This window comes from Schistocerca cancellata, chromosome 9 (assembly GCF_023864275.1).
Source record: "Schistocerca cancellata isolate TAMUIC-IGC-003103 chromosome 9, iqSchCanc2.1, whole genome shotgun sequence".
Taxonomy (NCBI): Eukaryota; Metazoa; Arthropoda; class Insecta; order Orthoptera; family Acrididae; genus Schistocerca; species Schistocerca cancellata.
The window spans coordinates 45,603,868-45,622,790 of NC_064634.1; the positions used below are offsets into that span (position 1 = coordinate 45,603,868).

General features: G+C 45.1%; 1 protein-coding gene across 1 annotated transcript in view; it reads right to left on the reverse strand.

Annotated features, from left to right (window-relative positions):
• Nucleotides 1–18,923, reverse strand: part of LOC126100784 (glucose dehydrogenase [FAD, quinone]-like) — a 182,753-nt gene that overhangs the window by 16,376 nt on the left and 147,454 nt on the right. Inside the window, exon 5 of the mRNA XM_049911405.1 lies at nt 2,847–3,036. Coding sequence (XP_049767362.1) covers nt 2,847–3,036 — 190 coding nt within the window. The remainder of the gene's footprint in view (nt 1–2,846; nt 3,037–18,923) is intronic.

Sequence of the window (18,923 nt, forward strand, 5' to 3'; positions counted from 1 at the left end):
AATCAGCCGATTTCATTATTTTACGACGGCAACCATCCTCTCTCAATATCGATTAATGAGTTTGTATTTTATCTTTTAAATGTGTTTCAGTAAAAAAAAAAGCAGGAAAGGCTGGCGGCGGATTGTTCGGGAGCGGACGGCGGAACGCTATCCGTGTTGTTTTTTTTAACCGCTTTACAATAGAATTTCGCTTGCTGTACGTAACATTTTATTGTGAGAACTTCGTGGGTCTGGCCGATTACGGCTTTCGAACAATGACTCCGGGCAACCTTTTTACTGGCATGATGCAATGCCAGTTAAATGAAAACGTTCTGGTGATGGATTTTAATAAGGTAATGTTTCAGTTAAAGCAAGAGAATTTTAATGAGGTGCACAGTGTCGTGCTATGTAAAGAGATTGTCCACCAGTTGCTTTCATGTCGCGACTGTTGAATATGCAAAATCACTTATCTTGTCAGCTAATAATTAATTTCGCCCCTTTAAGAAACCCTTCCAGCAAATAAGTCATTGAGAGACAGGGGATAACGTCACAAAAGCTGCTATGTTGATAATCATAATACTTGTGGCAACAGGACTAGACTATCAACATTACTTCGCAACACCATTTGCAATAATCCACGTAGACATTAGGAGACAATTATCACCTAATGAAAATAATGCTTGATATGTTAAATGGAAAAAAAAATTTTTGAACGTTCGTGACAGGGCACAAGAAAGGAAGGTTCATCTCTAACAACTCGTCATCACTGACTATACTAGACGGAGCAGGATGTGTTTCGGAATAGAACGACGGGTTTATGAAGGCTAATACCTGGATATATACATCTATTCAAGTAGGGAAAAAATACAGAAAATCTAAATCTGTTTTGATAGACTGTGATTTCAGTCAGTGGCATCCTACACAAGAACACAGCCTCTTTATTGCTTACACCTCTCGGACACGTAATACTAACACAAGTTATACGCTCGTCCTCTCGCTACAAGGAATGGTTCAAATGGCTCTGAGTACTGTGGGACTTAACTTCAGAGGCCATCAGTCCCCTAGAACTTAGAACTACTTAAACCTCACTAACCTAAGGACATCACACACATCCATGCCCGAAGCAGAATTCGAACCTATGACCGCAGCGTTCGCGCCGTTCTAGACTGTAGCGCCTAGAACCGCTTGGCCACTCCGGCTGGCTCTCGTTACAAAAGGTGACATTAAGAATCTTTTAAGCAATAATGTCAGAAACAATCCTATTATTTATTTCTGTTACATAACGATCTCGTGAGTTGCCTATTGTTATGGCTATGAGATTTTCTTTCTTACTATTTGAATGAAACAAAAACTTGCTGTCTTATGGTGCAAACTCAGTGCCAGAAATTAATACACTACTACACATTAAAATTGCTACACCAAGGAGAAATGCAGATGATAAACGGGTATTCATTGGACAAATATATTATTCTAGCACTGACATGTGATTACATTTTCACGCAATTTGGGTGCAAAAAACCTCAGATATCACTACCCAGAACAACCACCTCTCGCGTAATAACGGCCTTGATACGCCTGGGCATTGAGTCAAACAGAGCTTGGATGGCGTGTAATGGTACAGCTGCCCATGCAGCTTCAACACGATACCACAGTTCATCAAGAGTACTGACTGGCGTATTGTGACGAGCCAGTTGCTTGCCCACCATTGACGAGACGTTTTCAATTGGTGAGAGATCTAAAGAATGTGCTTTCTGTATCCAGAAAGGCCCGTACAGGACCTGCAACATGCGGTCGTGCATTATCCTGCTGAAATGTAAGGTTTAGCAGGGATCGAATGAAGGGTAGAGCCAGGGGTCGTAACACATCTGAAATGTAACGTCCACTGATCAAAGTATTGTCAATACGAACAAGCGGTGACGGAGACGTGTAACCAATGGCACCCCATACCATCACGCCGGGTGATACGCCAGTACGGCGATGACGAACGCACGCTTCCACTGTCCGTTCACCGCGATGTCGCCAAACACGGATGCGACCATCATGATGCTGTAAGCAGAACCTGGATTCATCGGAAAAAATGACGTTTTGCCATTCGTGCACCCAGGTTCATCGGTGAGTACACCATCGCAGGCGCTCCTGTCTGTGATGTAGCGTCAAGGGTAACCACAGCCGTGGTCTCCGAGCTGATAGTCCATGCTGCTGCAAACGTCGCCGAACTGTTCGTGCAGATGGTTGTTGTCTTGCAAACGTCCCCATCTGTTGACTCAGGAATCGAGACTGGGCTGCACGATACGTTACAGCCATGCGATAAGATGCCTGTCATCTGGAGTATTAGTAATACGAGACCGCTGGGATCCAGCACGGCGTTCCGTGTTACCCTCCTGAACCCACCAATTCCATATTCTGCTAACAGTCATTGGATCTCGATCAACGCGAGCAGCAATGTCGCGATACGATAAACCGCAATCGCGATAGGCTACAATCCGACCTTTATCAAAGTCGGAAAGGTGATGGTACGCATTTCTCCTCCTTACACGAAGCATCACAACAACTTTTGACCAGGCAACGCCAGTCTACTGCTGTTTGCGTATGACAATTCGGTTGGAAACTTTCGTCATGTCAGCACGTTGTAGGTGTCGCCACCGGCGCCAACCTTGTGTGAATGCTCTGAAAAGCTAATGATTTGCATATCACAGCATCTTCTTCCTGTTGGTTAAATTTCGCATCTGTAGCACGTCATCTTCTTGGTGTAGCAATTTTAATGGCCAGTAATGTAATTGATTTAAAAAGTTTCAGATTGACGGAATTAGAAGTCCCGAGTTTGTGTCTCTGGTTTAGTGGTAGTGACCCGGGCCTGAGAAACGTACCTATGGGGAAGATGGTCCAGGACGTCTGGCCCTTGATGGGGCGGTACACCTTGTCGTAGACCTCGTCAGAGAGGTCGTGCGCCATTTTGAGGCCGCCCTCGTCCACGTTGGTGGAGCCTCCAGCGAACAGCAGCTCCAGGTCGGGCCAGTCCTGACCTCGTTCGTTGTGCGACGAATTCAAGATTCCCACCTGCAAGTAAAGAAAACAACTTGTTGTACGTTACGTAATACGTAGGGGCATGTTACAAGCTTCATTTTCACTGCGCATCGTAAAGTGGAGCAAAATAGTTGCTTTTTGGTATTATTGATGTCAATATGTAAGTACATGCTGCGATTTACATATGATTATGGAGGGCGAATCGCTATGCTAACTCTGTGAGAGTGAAAACGGGATGAGTAAGGTGACGAGTGTTACAATAGGTCTGTACAAGGAGAGGCCCTTGAAAAGGAGGAGGTAATATCGATCCACGAGCCCCCAAGTGTTCTGATTTAGTGGGTGCCTCAAGTTCGTTGTTGGGCAACAGTTCCCAAGCAGTATACAATGGAAGAGCTAATACTCCGTCCATACAACATAAAATTACGCCAACGGACAGAGCACTGAGTTGTGGATTATGAGAGAGTTATGAGCTAATTATAAATTATTCACAAATATTTTTAGAGAGAACATTTCTTGGCTCAATGTAGTTCTAGCCAGAGAGAAAAGTGCGTCACTCGACGACATTGAAAGTTGTTAGTAAATATCTCGAGTGATGGGATGAGAAACCAGCTGATGGAGCAAAAGTCTGACACACATAAAGCGAATTGTTCCATAAGCTGCGGATTAATGCGCATAAACAAACTGCTTAGGGTATTTTGTTACTGCCAGTATACCTGATGAGACACTTTTGACTTCTGATAGAGGGTCACTCAATACTTTAGTTCTGAGATTAATAACAATGTTCAGTCAGTACTGGTTCAAAATGGCTCCAAGCGCTATGGGACTTAACATCTGAGGTCATCAGTCCCCTACAACTCAGAACTACTGAAACCTAACTAACCTAAGGACATCACGCACATCTATGCCCGTAGCGGTCGCGCGGTTCCAGACTGAAGCGCCTAGAACCGCTCGGCCACACCGGCCGGCCTCAGTCAGTAGTCAGTTAGATACCTGGTACAGTCTGACCCAGCTACAGTCTACATGCTAGCCCCCGTCCCTCTCTTCCCAAGGGTATCATTTACAGAGGTTGTATAAAAATTCAGAAACACCGTGATAAATGCATGCTTTAATATAAATGCAGATGCTATCTAAGCCTGCAGGTTACACTGTTGTACTTTGACCACGAACGGCACATGTGTAATGTCCTCAATACTATGCAAGCGTTACTCGCGGTCAGAACAATGTTCTGTGTAGGCGTGAGTGCATTATGTATGAGCTGAGTGAATTTGAACCTTGTGCTCGTATGGTGGATGCTTCCGTCACCAAGGTAGCCGAAGTGTTTCGTGTCTCAAGAGATAGCATAACAAAGATTTATACCGCATACCAAAGCAGAAAAACTTCAGCCGTTAACTCACAGCGCGGACTAAAGCGTGTCTGAGTGGTCGTGACAGATGAAGGAGACTGTGACGACAGCTGCAAAAGTCAGTACAGAACTGAATGTCCCGTTGGTGAACCCTGTCAGCACCAAAAAACACGAAGGGAGCACCAGATTCAGACAATTGCAGGGTGAAATGGAATTCTATAAACACTCATCAGTATTGTAAATTACCGTAACATGAAAATGTGGCTGTGAAGTGATGAAACCTGGACTACGGAGTAATGGAAGAAAGCCATTGGGTCGGATGAATTTTGTTACACAGTGGTTCCAACTGCTGGCCGAGTGAATCATGGCGAGGGTTCGATGATGATTTGGACAGCCACATCGTGATATTCCGTGGCCCCATGGTTGCTCTGCAAGGTCCCTCCTCCCCCCTCCCCCCTTTATATTCCCACGCATATCATGAAGCACAGATGATGGCTTGTAATGAAGTGAACTAATTGGCCACAGTAAAAGCCAACTAGTCATCCTTCCTGTTGTCTCAATATCATTTATAACTAGCAACCATGAAAGGGACTTGGACATTACTGTTAATACAATAGCCGGGTCATTGTATTTCAAAACACTTCAGATTAAGGTATAAACTAGTTTTGTGCAGAGTAATTATCAGTTTACCCGTGGTCCAAACTGGATGATTCATGTGGAAATAAAAGCAGTTAATACCCTCCTGGAAATTGAAATAAGAACACCGTGAATTCATTGTCCCAGGAAGGGGAAACTTTATTGACACATTCCTGGGGTCAGATACATCACATGATCACACTGACAGAACCACAGGCACATAGACACAGGCAACAGAGCATGCACAATGTCGGCACTAGTACAGTGTATATCCACCTTTCGCAGCAATGCAGGCTGCTATTCTCCCATGGAGACGATCGTAGAGATGCTGGATGTCGTCCTGTGGAACGGCTTGCCATGCCATTTCCACCTGGCGCCTCAGTTGGACCAGCGTTCGTGCTGGACGTGCAGACCGCGTGAGACGACGCTTCATCCAGTCCCAAACATGCTCAATGGGGGACAGATCCGGAGATCTTGCTGGCCAGGGTAGTTGACTTACACCTTCTAGAGCACGTTGGGTGGCACGGGATACATGCGGACGTGCATTGTCCTGTTGGAACAGGAAGTTCCATTGCCGGTCTAGGAATGGTAGAACGATGGGTTCGATGACGGTTTGGATGTACCGTGCACTATTCAGTGTCCCCTCGACGATCACCAGTGGTGTACGGCCAGTGTAGGAGATCGCTCCCCACACCATGATGCCGGGTGTTGGCCCTGTGTGCCTCGGTCGTATGCAGTCCTGATTGTGGCGCTCACCTGCACGGCGCCAAACACGCATACGACCATCATTGGCACCAAGGCAGAAGCGACTCTCATCGCTGAAGACGACACGTCTCCATTCGTCCCTCCATTCACGCCTGTCGCGACACCACTGGAGGCGGGCTGCACGATGTTGGGGCGTGAGCGGGACCGTAGCCCAGCTTCATGGAGACGGTTGCGAATGGTCCTCGCCGATACCCCAGGAGCAACAGTGTCCCTAATTTGCTGGGAAGTGGCGGTGCGGTCCCCTACGGCACTGCGTAGGATCCTACGGTCTTGGCGTGCATCCGTGCGTCGCTGCGGTCCGGTCCCAGGTCGACGGGCACGTGCACCTTCCGCCGACCACTGGCGACAACATCGATGTACTGTGGAGACCTCACGCCCCAAGTGTTGAGCAATTCGGCGGTACGTCCACCCGGCCTCCCGCATGCCCACTACGCCCTCGCTCAAAGTCCGTCAACTGCACATACGGTTCACGTCCACGCTGTCGCGGCATGCTACCAGTGTTAAAGACTGCAATGGAGCTCCGTATGCCACGGCAAACTGGCTGACACTGACGGCGGCGGTGCACAAATGCTGCGCAGCTAGCGCCATTCGACGGCCAACACCGCGGTTCCTGGTGTGTCCGCTGTGCCGTGCGTGTGATCATTGCTTGTACAGCCCTCTCGCAGTGTCCGGAGCAAGTATGGTGGGTCTGACACACCGGTGTCGATGTGTTCTTTTTTCCATTTCCAGGAGTGTATATACGTTAATTACATTCCAACGGTTGAAGCACCTAATCACTGCCATACTCAACAGTATTATTTGAACTGCTGTTGATTTATCCAAATGTGGATGTAAGAATTATACAGAAATTAAACGGACTGAGTGTTATTAACTGCATTACAATATTTTAATTAATATGAATTTAATTTGCGACACTTAGGATAAGGACAAATAACAAATTAACGTAAGCTAACCGTCTAAGGCCGTTTTTATGTCAAAATTCCATTACCACGTGCACCATTTTCCACCAAGTCGGCCAAAAAGATCACTACAACATCGTAAAGAATTTTGTGGTAGCGTTATGTTCCATAGAAGCGTGCGAAAGAGGCGGTTCCGTGCAACTTTAAGTTCAAACGATATGCAAGTATTCAATGAAGGCGCACACATAACCTCTACAAAGAAATACAAAGAGTACTACAGGGCAATGCAAGAGTTTGCCTCCGGTCTTTTGAAGTTGTCCTAATGATGTAATGATGTAAATCATCAGTATAGACTTGAATATAAGTGAAAAATTATTTCCAAGCAGTTGCCTTACGCAATAAAGTACACGTTCTTAAGACGCGTTTGGAACTGGAACACTATATTCTGCAACCAAGTACGCTCTGAAAATAAAGATAGCTTTACGAGCAATATGTCTTAGAGCTTTGGCATGGTAGTTAGCGAGTAATATCCTTAAATAGCCGATATTTCTGGAGGGTTCGCTCGCTTGTTTTGCACACATTTTAACTTTATCCCTGCCTTTCAGGGCGTAATCTACCAGCATTTGGAACCTGGTGGAGTGTACGCGCTCCGTCTGACACATATGTGGATTTCAGCTGGTACACGGAGATAGCAGAGAGAAACGCGTGGAGAAGTTGTTAAAAAAGAGCACTACCGAACGAGATGACACCGGGAACAAAGGGAACAATAAGAATCGCGATGTTTAATGTGAATGTCTAAAATGTGCATAGTCGTTTACGTGAGACATATAATACAGGAATACAAACACAATAAAAAGCATCGGACACTATTATTACCTGTAACACCTTAAAATTAATGTTGAACTGGTTTATGGTGTATCGACATAGGAATTATAAACAATTCAACAGGGTAATTTCTTTAAAAAATAGGGCTATATTGAATTGGTAATTAGACTATACAAACTAGTTAAGGCTGTCACATCAATGATTGACAATCTAACTCATTATTTCAGAATAATGAATTTAAATCTGCAGCAGTACTAACATTCGTTTTTTGGATCCACAGACAAACGTATTTACTTCAAGAGCTCTGTTACCAACCCTTGCCAGTGAAGGTAAATCCTTCTGGTTGATTACCCGTCGTCGTATTCGTCTTCAGCTCGTTCAGAAAACTTGAAATTTCGACCCCTTCGCTGGGATCTCCCTCGCGAATCTGAGTGGCTGAAGGCTGTCGAAAACCAGTATCCCCTGCAGTTATAAAAGGATGTTTCGGAAGAAGTGGAACAGTGGGGTTAAATGAGTCCCACTTTCGTTGGGAAGCCTACGTCTTAAGGTAGGTAATGAGAGGGGGCACGTTAGCAAAGTACGTCGTACCACCAGACGTCCGAGTTTAGGGGGGTTGAAGGAAAGTATGGCAACCTAATCACACAGAAGATTTGATTTTTATTGAGGATGGCTACGAATTCCTGTAGTTTTGCATAAAATTTGTGCAGAATCAATCTTAAGATCACACTATTTAATCCAAAGACTTGTTGAATACAAAACAGCCACCTACACTTACACCAGAGAACGTTACGTAGTTACTGAGACTAACGTACATAAAATATTGCAGTACACCGCTAGCTCTGTGCTTTAAATGCCAAGTATGAGATTATAAGAACTGCATCATAAATACGTGAAGCACGAATGGAACCAAGCTACTGGTATTCATGCAACAGTTCTTCGAAAGTAGCCTACCTGTGTTACAAATTTTATGTTATGGTAGAGATTATCTGTAGATGGTAATTAAACTGCGAGTTAAAGTCTAAGGATCCAACATAACTATCTAAACATAGAATTTAACTTCAGAACCATGTCGTGACTAATAAATATTAATTCAGTCTGGCTAGTTACTGAGTGTTTTTGCCACTTCGACAGTTTGACATACAATCTTGCGACCGCCAGTACTTCACAAACATGACTATATGTCAAGTAACTGACACGTGCTGAAACAGCGTAGCGCTGTCGTCAATAACATTACTAACGAGGACCCCCTTAAGTGCTAGGTCGCAAAAGGCCTTAACGGCATTTGACGCCCCGCATATTGTCTACCATCCAACCACAATATTGGCTGCTAATGGCAACAGCGGGTGGCACAGGAGGTATCCAATTGTGAGCACAGCATGTGGCTACGGAGCGTAGGCCAACTGCTTAGTCGACGAGTAACTCACAACAGTGCTTCAGTGCTAATGGTCCTGATACAAAGCAAGACAATGGCAACGATAAACAAAGCAAACATTGCATTGTATCTACATCAACAGTTGCTGAAATAGACATTTCGTCAGAAAGGAACCCAAGGAATTTCAGAGAGTGGGAAAGAAGTGGCAGATGAAATATTAGAGTTCCTGCGAGATGAGTTAGTGGAATGTGTGGTTTCGTATACGCTCTACTGTGCGGACGGTGCACATGACGGGTACAATGACGACGATATGAGCCTAACATGGTGAAAGTGGTATTGAAACTGTTGTCGAGCCATGTAGTTCACCATCCATGTCGGACAGAGAGCCACAGATCCTGTCTCCACTGAAACTTACTAAAGGACAATCGTTGTCCAAGGAGCTGGTACTAAACGTAATTACGTACCAGTATGATAATCAGGACATGTTCTGAGGCATCAAGTGGTCACCAATTTAGTACTGGAGGGCAGTGTGGAGGATCAAAATCGTAGAGGGAACCCAAGAGATAAATACACTTAGCAGATTCAGAAGGATGTAGGTTGCAGTAGGTACTGGGAGATGAAAAGCTTGCACAGGGTAGAATAGCATGGAGAGCTGCATCCAACCAGTCTCTCGACTGAAGACCACAACAACAACAGCACATGATAATCAGCAGCATGGTACAAAAACAATTATGAACTGATTTCGAATAAGTCTGCAGCAATATGACTGTGCAGTGCAGAAGAAAAACTGTGGTTATTCTAGGGAACACAAGGCGGACTTATCACAAAAAGTGGTGTGGTATGTGCACGATAGTTGAGAAATTGCAGGGCGCTCTCACTTCTGATTTGGTGTAGGGAATACGATCTACGGCGATTTGACTTCATACATTGTGATGAAATGGTGGGCAGCAGTTTATGGTCTTGTTTGCATGCTCTAGGGAAAGAACTATGGCAAGCTTTACCTGTGTTCAAAGGAACAGGGTGCCAACTTAAATGACTGCAATAAAAGCACGGCATTAATGGGGCGACAAAGCGCGTTTTTTTCTGGAGAACGATGAAGAGACATTTCCAGACGGCCCCGTGCCACGGTCGCATTGTGCAGATCACATTAGCTCTGGTGCCAGACGTCGAGGTATACGGCCTAGCGCCGAAAAATCGCCGACAGCGCATTGTAGGCCTTGTTAGCGAGCAAGCCGCCAAAAGAAATGTAAACGTTCTGCAAATGTCCGTGGGACAGGAAAACTGGCGCCCAGACGTGCAGACTCTGTTTCAAAACATCTTTCGTCAATGTGAGTTTATGGCCGTTCTTTGCAAACTTTGAAATTGACGCAAGAGGGAAGATAAGAAGCTTTTTATGGAGGGCTGTGCTTCCTCCCTGTATTGTGTTAGCAAAAGACATGGCAAACTTCTGGGAAAGAGGCCAGGAAGCTGAATTTTTTTCCATTTTCTGCCAATTAACTTTAAGTCTCTGACTGGACAAATCGGTTTGCAGTAGAAAGACCATTCACCGGGCTTAGAATGCTGGGCTCCAGCTCGTGATTGGCTTGTGCAAAATTGGAGGAAGTGAAAAAAGAGAAATATGCTTTTGGAACCGAGCTGAGGAGGAAACACAGAGAAAGGGAGATCGACTCTCTTGTACAAGTCTCTTGCACTGGCGCTTCGCTAGTAAAGAACTGCAGGTCTCTACCTAAACGGTGAAACTTGTGTCCTTTGCTAGGGCGCGACTTAGAGCCTGTGCCAGTCACCTTCTGCACCATCAGAGGTACTGCTTGTATCATCACGGTCACAACGAGTGACGCGTGGGTGTATTTCTTTGTCTTGAGTCGGCCGTCTAGACATTTGACGTATTCCGACACGCCCAGTCGTGGCACGGAGTCAGCAAACGGGTCCACCGGCACACTGGAGTCCGTCGGGGTTTCAGGGGCTCTTAGGGAAGTACCTGCGTTCTGAATTAACCGAATGCAAGACCGCGTACTTGCATTTTTTGGGAACGCGCATTTAATAACAGATTGCCGCCGTCCATGACTTCAGTCGCCGAACGCGTCGTAGTGTGACGCCTTGACCAGTAGGATGGTAAAGTATTCGTTGCTGCGAAGTAGGGCTATAATACACTCCTGGAAATGGAAAAAAGAACACATTGACAACGGTGTGTCAGACCCACCATACTTGCTCCGGACACTGCGAGAGGGCTGTACAAGCAATGATCACACGCACGGCACAGCGGACACACCAGGAACCGCGGTGTTGGCCGTCGAATGGCGCTAGCTGCGCAGCATTTGTGCACCGCCGCCGTCAGTGTCAGCCAGTTTGCCGTGGCATACGGAGCTCCATCGCAGTCTTTAACACTGGTAGCATGCCGCGACAGCGTAGACGTGAACCGTATGTGCAGTTGACGGACTTTGAGCGAGGGCGTATAGTGGGCATGCGGGAGGCCGGGTGGACGTACCGCCGAATTGCTCAACACGTGGGGCGTGAGGTCTCCACAGTACATCGATGTTGTCGCCAGTGGTCGGCGGAAGGTGCACGTGCCCGTCGACCTGGGACCGGACCGCAGCGACGCACGGATGCACGCCAAGACCTTAGGATCCAACGCAGTGCCGTAGGGGACCGCACCGCCACTTCCCAGCAAATTAGGGACACTGTTGCTCCTGGGGTATCGGCGAGGACCATTCGCAACCGTCTCCATGAAGCTGGGCTACGGTCCCGCACACCGTTAGGCCGTCTTCCGCTCACGCCCCAACATCGTGCAGCCCGCCTCCAGTGGTGTCGCGACAGGCGTGAATGGAGGGACGAATGGAGACGTGTCGTCTTCAGCGATGAGAGTCGCTTCTGCCTTGGTGCCAATGATGGTCGTATGCGTGTTTGGCGCCGTGCAGGTGAGCGCCACAATCAGGACTGCATACGACCGAGGCACACAGGGCCAACACCCGGCATCATGGTGTGGGGAGCGATCTCCTACACTGGCCGTACACCACTGGTGATCGTCGAGGGGACACTGAATAGTGCACGGTACATCCAAACCGTCATCGAACCCATCGTTCTACCATTCCTAGACCGGCAAGGGAACTTGCTGTTCCAACAGGACAATGCACGTCCGCATGTATCCCGTGCCACCCAACGTGCTCTAGAAGGTGTAAGTCAACTACCCTGGCCAGCAAGATCTCCGGATCTGTCCCCCATTGAGCATGTTTGGGACTGGATGAAGCGTCGTCTCACGCGGTCTGCACGTCCAGCACGAACGCTGGTCCAACTGAGGCGCCAGGTGGAAATGGCATGGCAAGCCGTTCCACAGGACGACATCCAGCATCTCTACGATCGTCTCCATGGGAGAATAGCAGCCTGCATTGCTGCGAAAGGTGGATATACACTGTACTAGTGCCGACATTGTGCATGCTCTGTTGCCTGTGTCTATGTGCCTGTGGTTCTGTCAGTGTGATCATGTGATGTATCTGACCCCAGGAATGTGTCAATAAAGTTTCCCCTTCCTGGGACAATGAATTCACGGTGTTCTTATTTCAATTTCCAGGAGTGTATTTATTTCTCAGCACCCTGTTCTTTCGAACCATACTTTTCCTTTTTTTGTATGGTAGAATAAAGATACTTGGTGGTGGCGTATTTTGATGCCATAATCTGGACTCACGTAAATGAAGTGAGATTGAGCGTGTAGTGTTCTGGTTAGTGTCATGTGTCGGTCCCCAGCAGATCACTTTGTCCACCATAGATCCCATTTTAGTAAGGCTTTTGCCAAATAAATATTTTTTTGTATGATGTTTCTTTAATAATTTTGTTGTCTTGTCTTGTTTAAGATCAATAAATCGATTGTGAATTAGACTACAACTTCTCCCTGAGTTCTGATTAACAGTTCCTTCGCATTTTATGGCAGTCTAGATCACAAACGTAAGGAGTAGCTTTTGTCATTCGGTGTCCACTGTGTAGAATTTTTACTTTATTAACAGTAATCGTCTTTCATAGTGACCTTCAACTTAATGCACATCAAACTGCGCGCGACGTAGATTACAATGATTTCAAGGGAAGCAGCGGATGACTGCACAACTTCAAACAGTGCTACAGAAGTGGAAGAGGTAAGATACGGAAATTTCGAACAAAGAACCAACTTCACGATGCATAGCAAACTGCCGAATCGGTCGGAAAATTCGTAGATGAGATAAACAAATTTATCCCATCGTTTAGTGAGGAATTTGTTTTCATCTCCGACCAATCGGGATTTGGAGAGGAAATGCATACGAAAAAATCCCGTGTGTGTGATCTTGGAGGAGCATTAGGGAATATTCACGTCATACCTGTAGCAAGCAAGGTTGGAAAAATGCGCGTAAGACATGACATGAGCACTGCATTTGGCCAATAACTGGTCAAAATAATGTACTTTTGCTTGATTCCTGGTCCCCCTATAAAAATCATACTCATTTGGAGCAAAAATGTATGACAAAGCAATTCATACCTCATGGAACAACTGTACAAATTCAACCTCTGAATGTTTCTGTTTTCCTTGCCTATAAAACATATTATCGCGTTATCTGTAGCTACACCTTGAAGGATAGCCTGTTTCGCGATAAGGTCCATGACACACAGCCTCGCATTCGGTCGCATGTCATCACATTCCATCAGTTCTCATCACCCCGTTACACCAATATGATTCTGTATGTATTCTTGAAGAGAGGATACCTAGCTAAAAGTCCTGAACGATTTGTACTCTCAAGGAGTTCACCTTCCATCTTGGCGGTGCAAAACTTTGTGTTCACTGTGGCGCGCCATTTTTCTTTCGCTGTTCATGGTGCAAGTTAATGGTTTGTTTTTAACATTTCTTGAACGTCGAAGATATCCATTTTGTGAAGTGTGACACATACACCCCACAGAAGATTGATCCCCGCACCTGCCGGACACATTTTCTGTCGCTCTCCTGATGCACATTGTGAGTCATTACCAGCTAATATTTTTTGCTGTCGTAATTGTCAACACAACACTTTCAAACGAGCCTAACTAAAGACTGAACTTGCGACCTCGCTCTCAACGGGTTCCCTTGTAACAGCGCACGGGCAGATGATGTAGATCCGCTGTCAGGAGGTCCTGATGATAACATCCTTGCCATCGTTTCGGAAATGAACTTCGATAGCGTGCTCGTACTTCTTCAAAAATCTTCACACACATCTTTTCCTCTAACTACTTACAATAACGTATAATTGATTCAGCCATGGCTTTCTTCTACAAAGTGAGTTTCTTAGCAAACTTGCTTGATGCCCCATAATCGGATTGTAAAAAGACAGGAGAAAGACAAGATATTTCCCACGTACTTGTCCGACAACGAATAACGCCGACATTAGCGTGGTAAACGTTATCGATTCTCATCGACCACCCACGGCACTAGCGCAGCCCGTGGAGGAAGTTCACTGCAGCTTCGTATAAACTGGCGACGTACGGGCGGCTGGCGGGAATTTACACACACGAAAGCCGCCGAGAGCTATGGGACTGCTGTCGGGTGGCGCCAGTGTTAGTAGCAGCGGCGCTGGCGCCAGTCAGTCGCCAGCAAACGACGGCACGGGAGCGCCAAATCAACAGGAGGTCGCGTGTGGTCGTCTCCAGCCCACACGGGCGCCGTGGGGCGGAATGAATCTTCAGTCTCTATCTGATACACAGTCTGTTAACTCCTTATCATTTACTCCTCCTTCGGGGCTCTAATGTCTCCTGCGTAAACTCAGACCCACCTTGAATGCACGGCCTGTGCGTGGTGTTTATGTACACTGAGGTCGCCGTATGCAAACTGGCAACTCACGACTTTGTTTAAAATTTGTAACGGCATCACTTTGTCTACCTATAGCTGAGGCTGACTTATGGCGAGCCTGAGTTACAGTGAATGCTCCAAATGCTCATTTTTGATTAAAGATGTCATTTACTTACACCGCAGCACAGATCTGTATTACAATTAATGCATCTAATTATTTATGGTTCTCTGTGAAGGGTTTCTCTGTGAAGGATAAAGTAATGTAATTTTAATATTTACTTGTTTATCCTAATAAGGTCACGGTCTTCACTCCCTGTTTTTCTTCGGAGTTTGATAATGCAGTTTCATTAACTCAAGATGTTGGTTGTTGTTGTTGCTGTTGTTGTTGTTGTTGCTGCTGCTGTTGTGCTCCTCAGTCCAATTACTGGTTTGACGCAAGTCTATGCCACGAAGGCATCCCCATCTTAGCATAACTGCTGGAACCTTACAGCCACTTGAACCTGGTTACTGTAGTCACGCTCTACCTGTTTTAGCTCCTACACTTCCCTCCATCACCGGCCGCTGATAACCACGCAGTTGAGTGCCCCACAAATCAAACATCATCTTCCCTCCATCAAATTGACGATTCCTTGGTGTCTCAGGAGGTGTCCTAACAACCTATAATTTCTTTTTGTCAAGTTGTCCCATACATTTTTTCTGGTGAATCCCATTCAGCACCTCATAATTATCCATTCGATCTACCTATCTATTTTCAGCATTTTTTTTGTAGCACCATATGTCAAAAGCTCCTGTTTCCTTCTGGTCTGAAATGTTTGTCGTCCACGTTTCACTTCCGTACGACGCTACGCTCCAGACAAATATCTTCATAAAAAAGACTTCCTACGAATTAACTGTATATTCGACGACAATAAATTTTTCTTTTTCAGAAATGAAAATTAAAACGTCACCTGGAAGTGTCATATTTTTAATTCCTTCTCCCTGCACTTTAATTAAATACCAAATACCTCTTCAGTTCCCTTCTATACTTGCTGAAAATACAGATTTAATAACAACAGACATAGGCTACAAAAATGTCTCACTTACTTCTCATTTTCTGCCTGTCTTCTATATCATTTCTGTACGGAACTGCAGTCTGTTTTGTTTCTTTTTTGACGTCGCTCGCCACGAATTCTTCTCCTGTGCCAACCTTTTCATCTCAGAGCAGCACTTGCAACCAGCGTCCTCAATTATGTGCTGCATATATTCTAATCTCTGTCTCCATCTACAGTTTTTATCCTCTACAGCTCCATCCAGTACCATGTAAGTGATCCTTGATGTCTTAATAAATGTCCTACCATCTTGTCCCTTATTCTTTTCAGTGTCTTCCATATCTTCCTTTCCATGTCAAAAATGGTTCAAATGGCTCTAAACACTATCGGACTTAACATCTGAGGTCATCAATCCCCTAGACTTAGAAGTACGTAAACCTAACTAAGCTAAGGACATCACACACATCCATACCCGAGGAAGGATTCGAACCTGCGACCGTAGCAGCTGCGCGGTTCCGGACTGAAGCGCCTAGAACCGCTCGGCCACAGCAGCCGGCCTTCCCATATCGATTCTGTGGAGAACCTCTTCATTCCTTTCCTTATCAGTCCACCTAATTATCAAACTAATCGGTAACACCACATCTCAAATGCTTCGATTCTCCTCTCTTCCGGTTTTCCCACAATCTGTGCTTCCCTGTCATACAATGCTGTGGCCCAAACGTAGATTCTCCACAATTTCTCCGTCAAATTAAGGCCTATCTTTGATACTAGTAGACTTCTCTTTTATGTTCTCCTTGTTCCGTCCATGACAGATTATTTTATAGCCTAGATAGAGAACTCCTTAAGTTCGTCCACTTCACGATCCCAAATTCTGAGGTTAAGTTTCTCGCTATTGCTATTTCTACTACTTCTCTCTACTTACCCTTTCTTCGACTTACTCTCAGTCCCTATTCTGTACTCATTAGACTATCCATTCCATTCAACAGATACTGTAGTTCTTCTGCACTTTCTCTGGGGATAGCTATGTCATCATCGATTCTTTCAGCGTGAATTTTTATCTCGCTCTTTAACCTTTCTTTTACTGCCGTCATTGCTTCTTCTAAGCACAGACTGAACAGTAGGGATGAAAGACTACATCCCTGTCCTACACCGTTTCTAATCCGAGCACTTCGCTCTTGGTCTTCCGGTCTTGTTCCCTCTTGATTCTTGCTCAAATTGTACATTACCCGACTTTTCCTATAGCTTACTCCTCTCTCAGAGTTTCGAACATCTTGTACCGTTCGACACTGTCGAACACTTTTCCCAGGTCGACATATTCTACGAACTTTTCTTGATTTTTCTTCAGTTTTGTTTCCATTATCAAGGCCAATGTCAGAACTGATCATCATCTAAGAGGTACTCAATTTTCTTTTCCGTTCTTGTGTGTATTATTCTTGACAGCGATTTGGATACGTGAGCTGTTAAGCTGATTGTGCGATAATTCTCGCACTTGTCGGCTCTCTCTATCTTCGGAATTGTGTGCATGACGTTTTTTTTTCTTTCGAAAATCTGATGGTATATCTCCAGACACATACATTCTACACAATAACTTCAACAGTTGTTTTGTTGTCACTTTCCCCAATGATTTTACAAATTACGATGGAATGTTGTCTATCCCTTCTGTCTTACTTGATCTTAAGGCGCCAAAATATCTTTTAAATTCTGATTCTAATACTGGTTCCTCTATACTGGTTCCTCTATCTTTTCCCTCTCGACTCCTTTTTGTTCTTCTGCCACGTCAGCAGACAAGTCTTCACACTCATAGAGGCCTTCAGAGTATTCTTTCCACCTGTCCACCCTCTTCTGCATCTATCAGTGGAATTCCCATGGCACTCTCAATACTACAGCTCTTATTTTTAATTTCACCAGAGATTGCTTTGTCTTTTGTATATGCTGAGTCAGTCTATCCGACAATCATTTCATTTTAGATTTCTTTACATTTTTCATGTAGCTGTTTCGGCTTAGCTTCCCTGCACTTCCTATTTATTTCATTCCTAAGCGACTTGTATCTCACATTAACAGAATCTTCCGTCGGTTCTTGGTAGAACAACATTATAATAAATGAAAAGCACCAGTTTGCTTTTGTTCTACTTATGTTTCTGTTTCAAAGTTCTGTGATTGCCCTTTTTAGAGATGTCCATTCCTCTTCAACTGAAATGCCTAAAAAAATGGTTCAAATGGCTCTGAGCACTATGGGACTTAACAGCTGTGGTCATCAGTCCCCTAGAACTTAGAACTACTTAAACCTAACGACGTCACACACATCCATGCCCGAGGCAGGATTCGAACCTGCGACCGTAGCAGTCGCGCGGTTCCGGATTGCGCGCCTAGAACCGCGAGACCACCGCGGCCGGCTTGAAATGCCTACTGAGCTATTCGTTATAGCACTATCTATAGTCCCACAGAACTCAAGCGTATCTCGTCATCCCTTAGTACTCCCGCATCACACTTCCTTGCGCACTGATTCTTCCTGACTAGTTCGTCAGACTGCAGCCTACTCCTCATAATTACTAAATTGAGATCTGAGTCTATATCTGCTCCTCGGTACGCCTTACAATCTAATATATTATTTCGCAATCTCTGCCTGACCAAGATGAAATCTAACAGGAATCTTCTCTGCAGATTAAAAATGTGTGCCGTACCTGGGGTCGAACCTGAGATCTTTTCCTTTCGCGGGCTAGTGCCTCGCAGACTGGGCTATGCAAGCACGACTTACGACCCGCATTGTTCAAATCATATGTGCGTGAATCCCTAAGGGACCAAACTGCTGAGGTCGTCGGTCCCTAGACTTACACCCTACTTAAACTAACTTATGCTAAGAACAACACACACAGCCCATGCCCGAGGGAGGATTCGAACCTCTGGTGGGAGGGGCCGCTCAATCTGTGACGTAGGACACGCATTCTGAATACATTTTTGTGTTTTAAATTATTACAATAATACTTGAATAACAATACTGAAAAGATTATTAGAGTCAGGACATAATACATCTAAGGCAGGAACAGCTATAGTAACGCCACTAGCAGTACAAACTTAATGTCATTTGGAATGATAGTACTAAGCACCAATAATACATACTACTACCATCAGCAATATTAATATTAATACCAATAATAAATTTGGGTATGCAGAACTTGCTAATGTAAATGTAAGATTATGAAAGCTATAAGAAAAAGAAATGTTGCCTTCATGCCGCCCCTAACAGGTAAGGTGACATAAAATTTTATAAGAATAAATC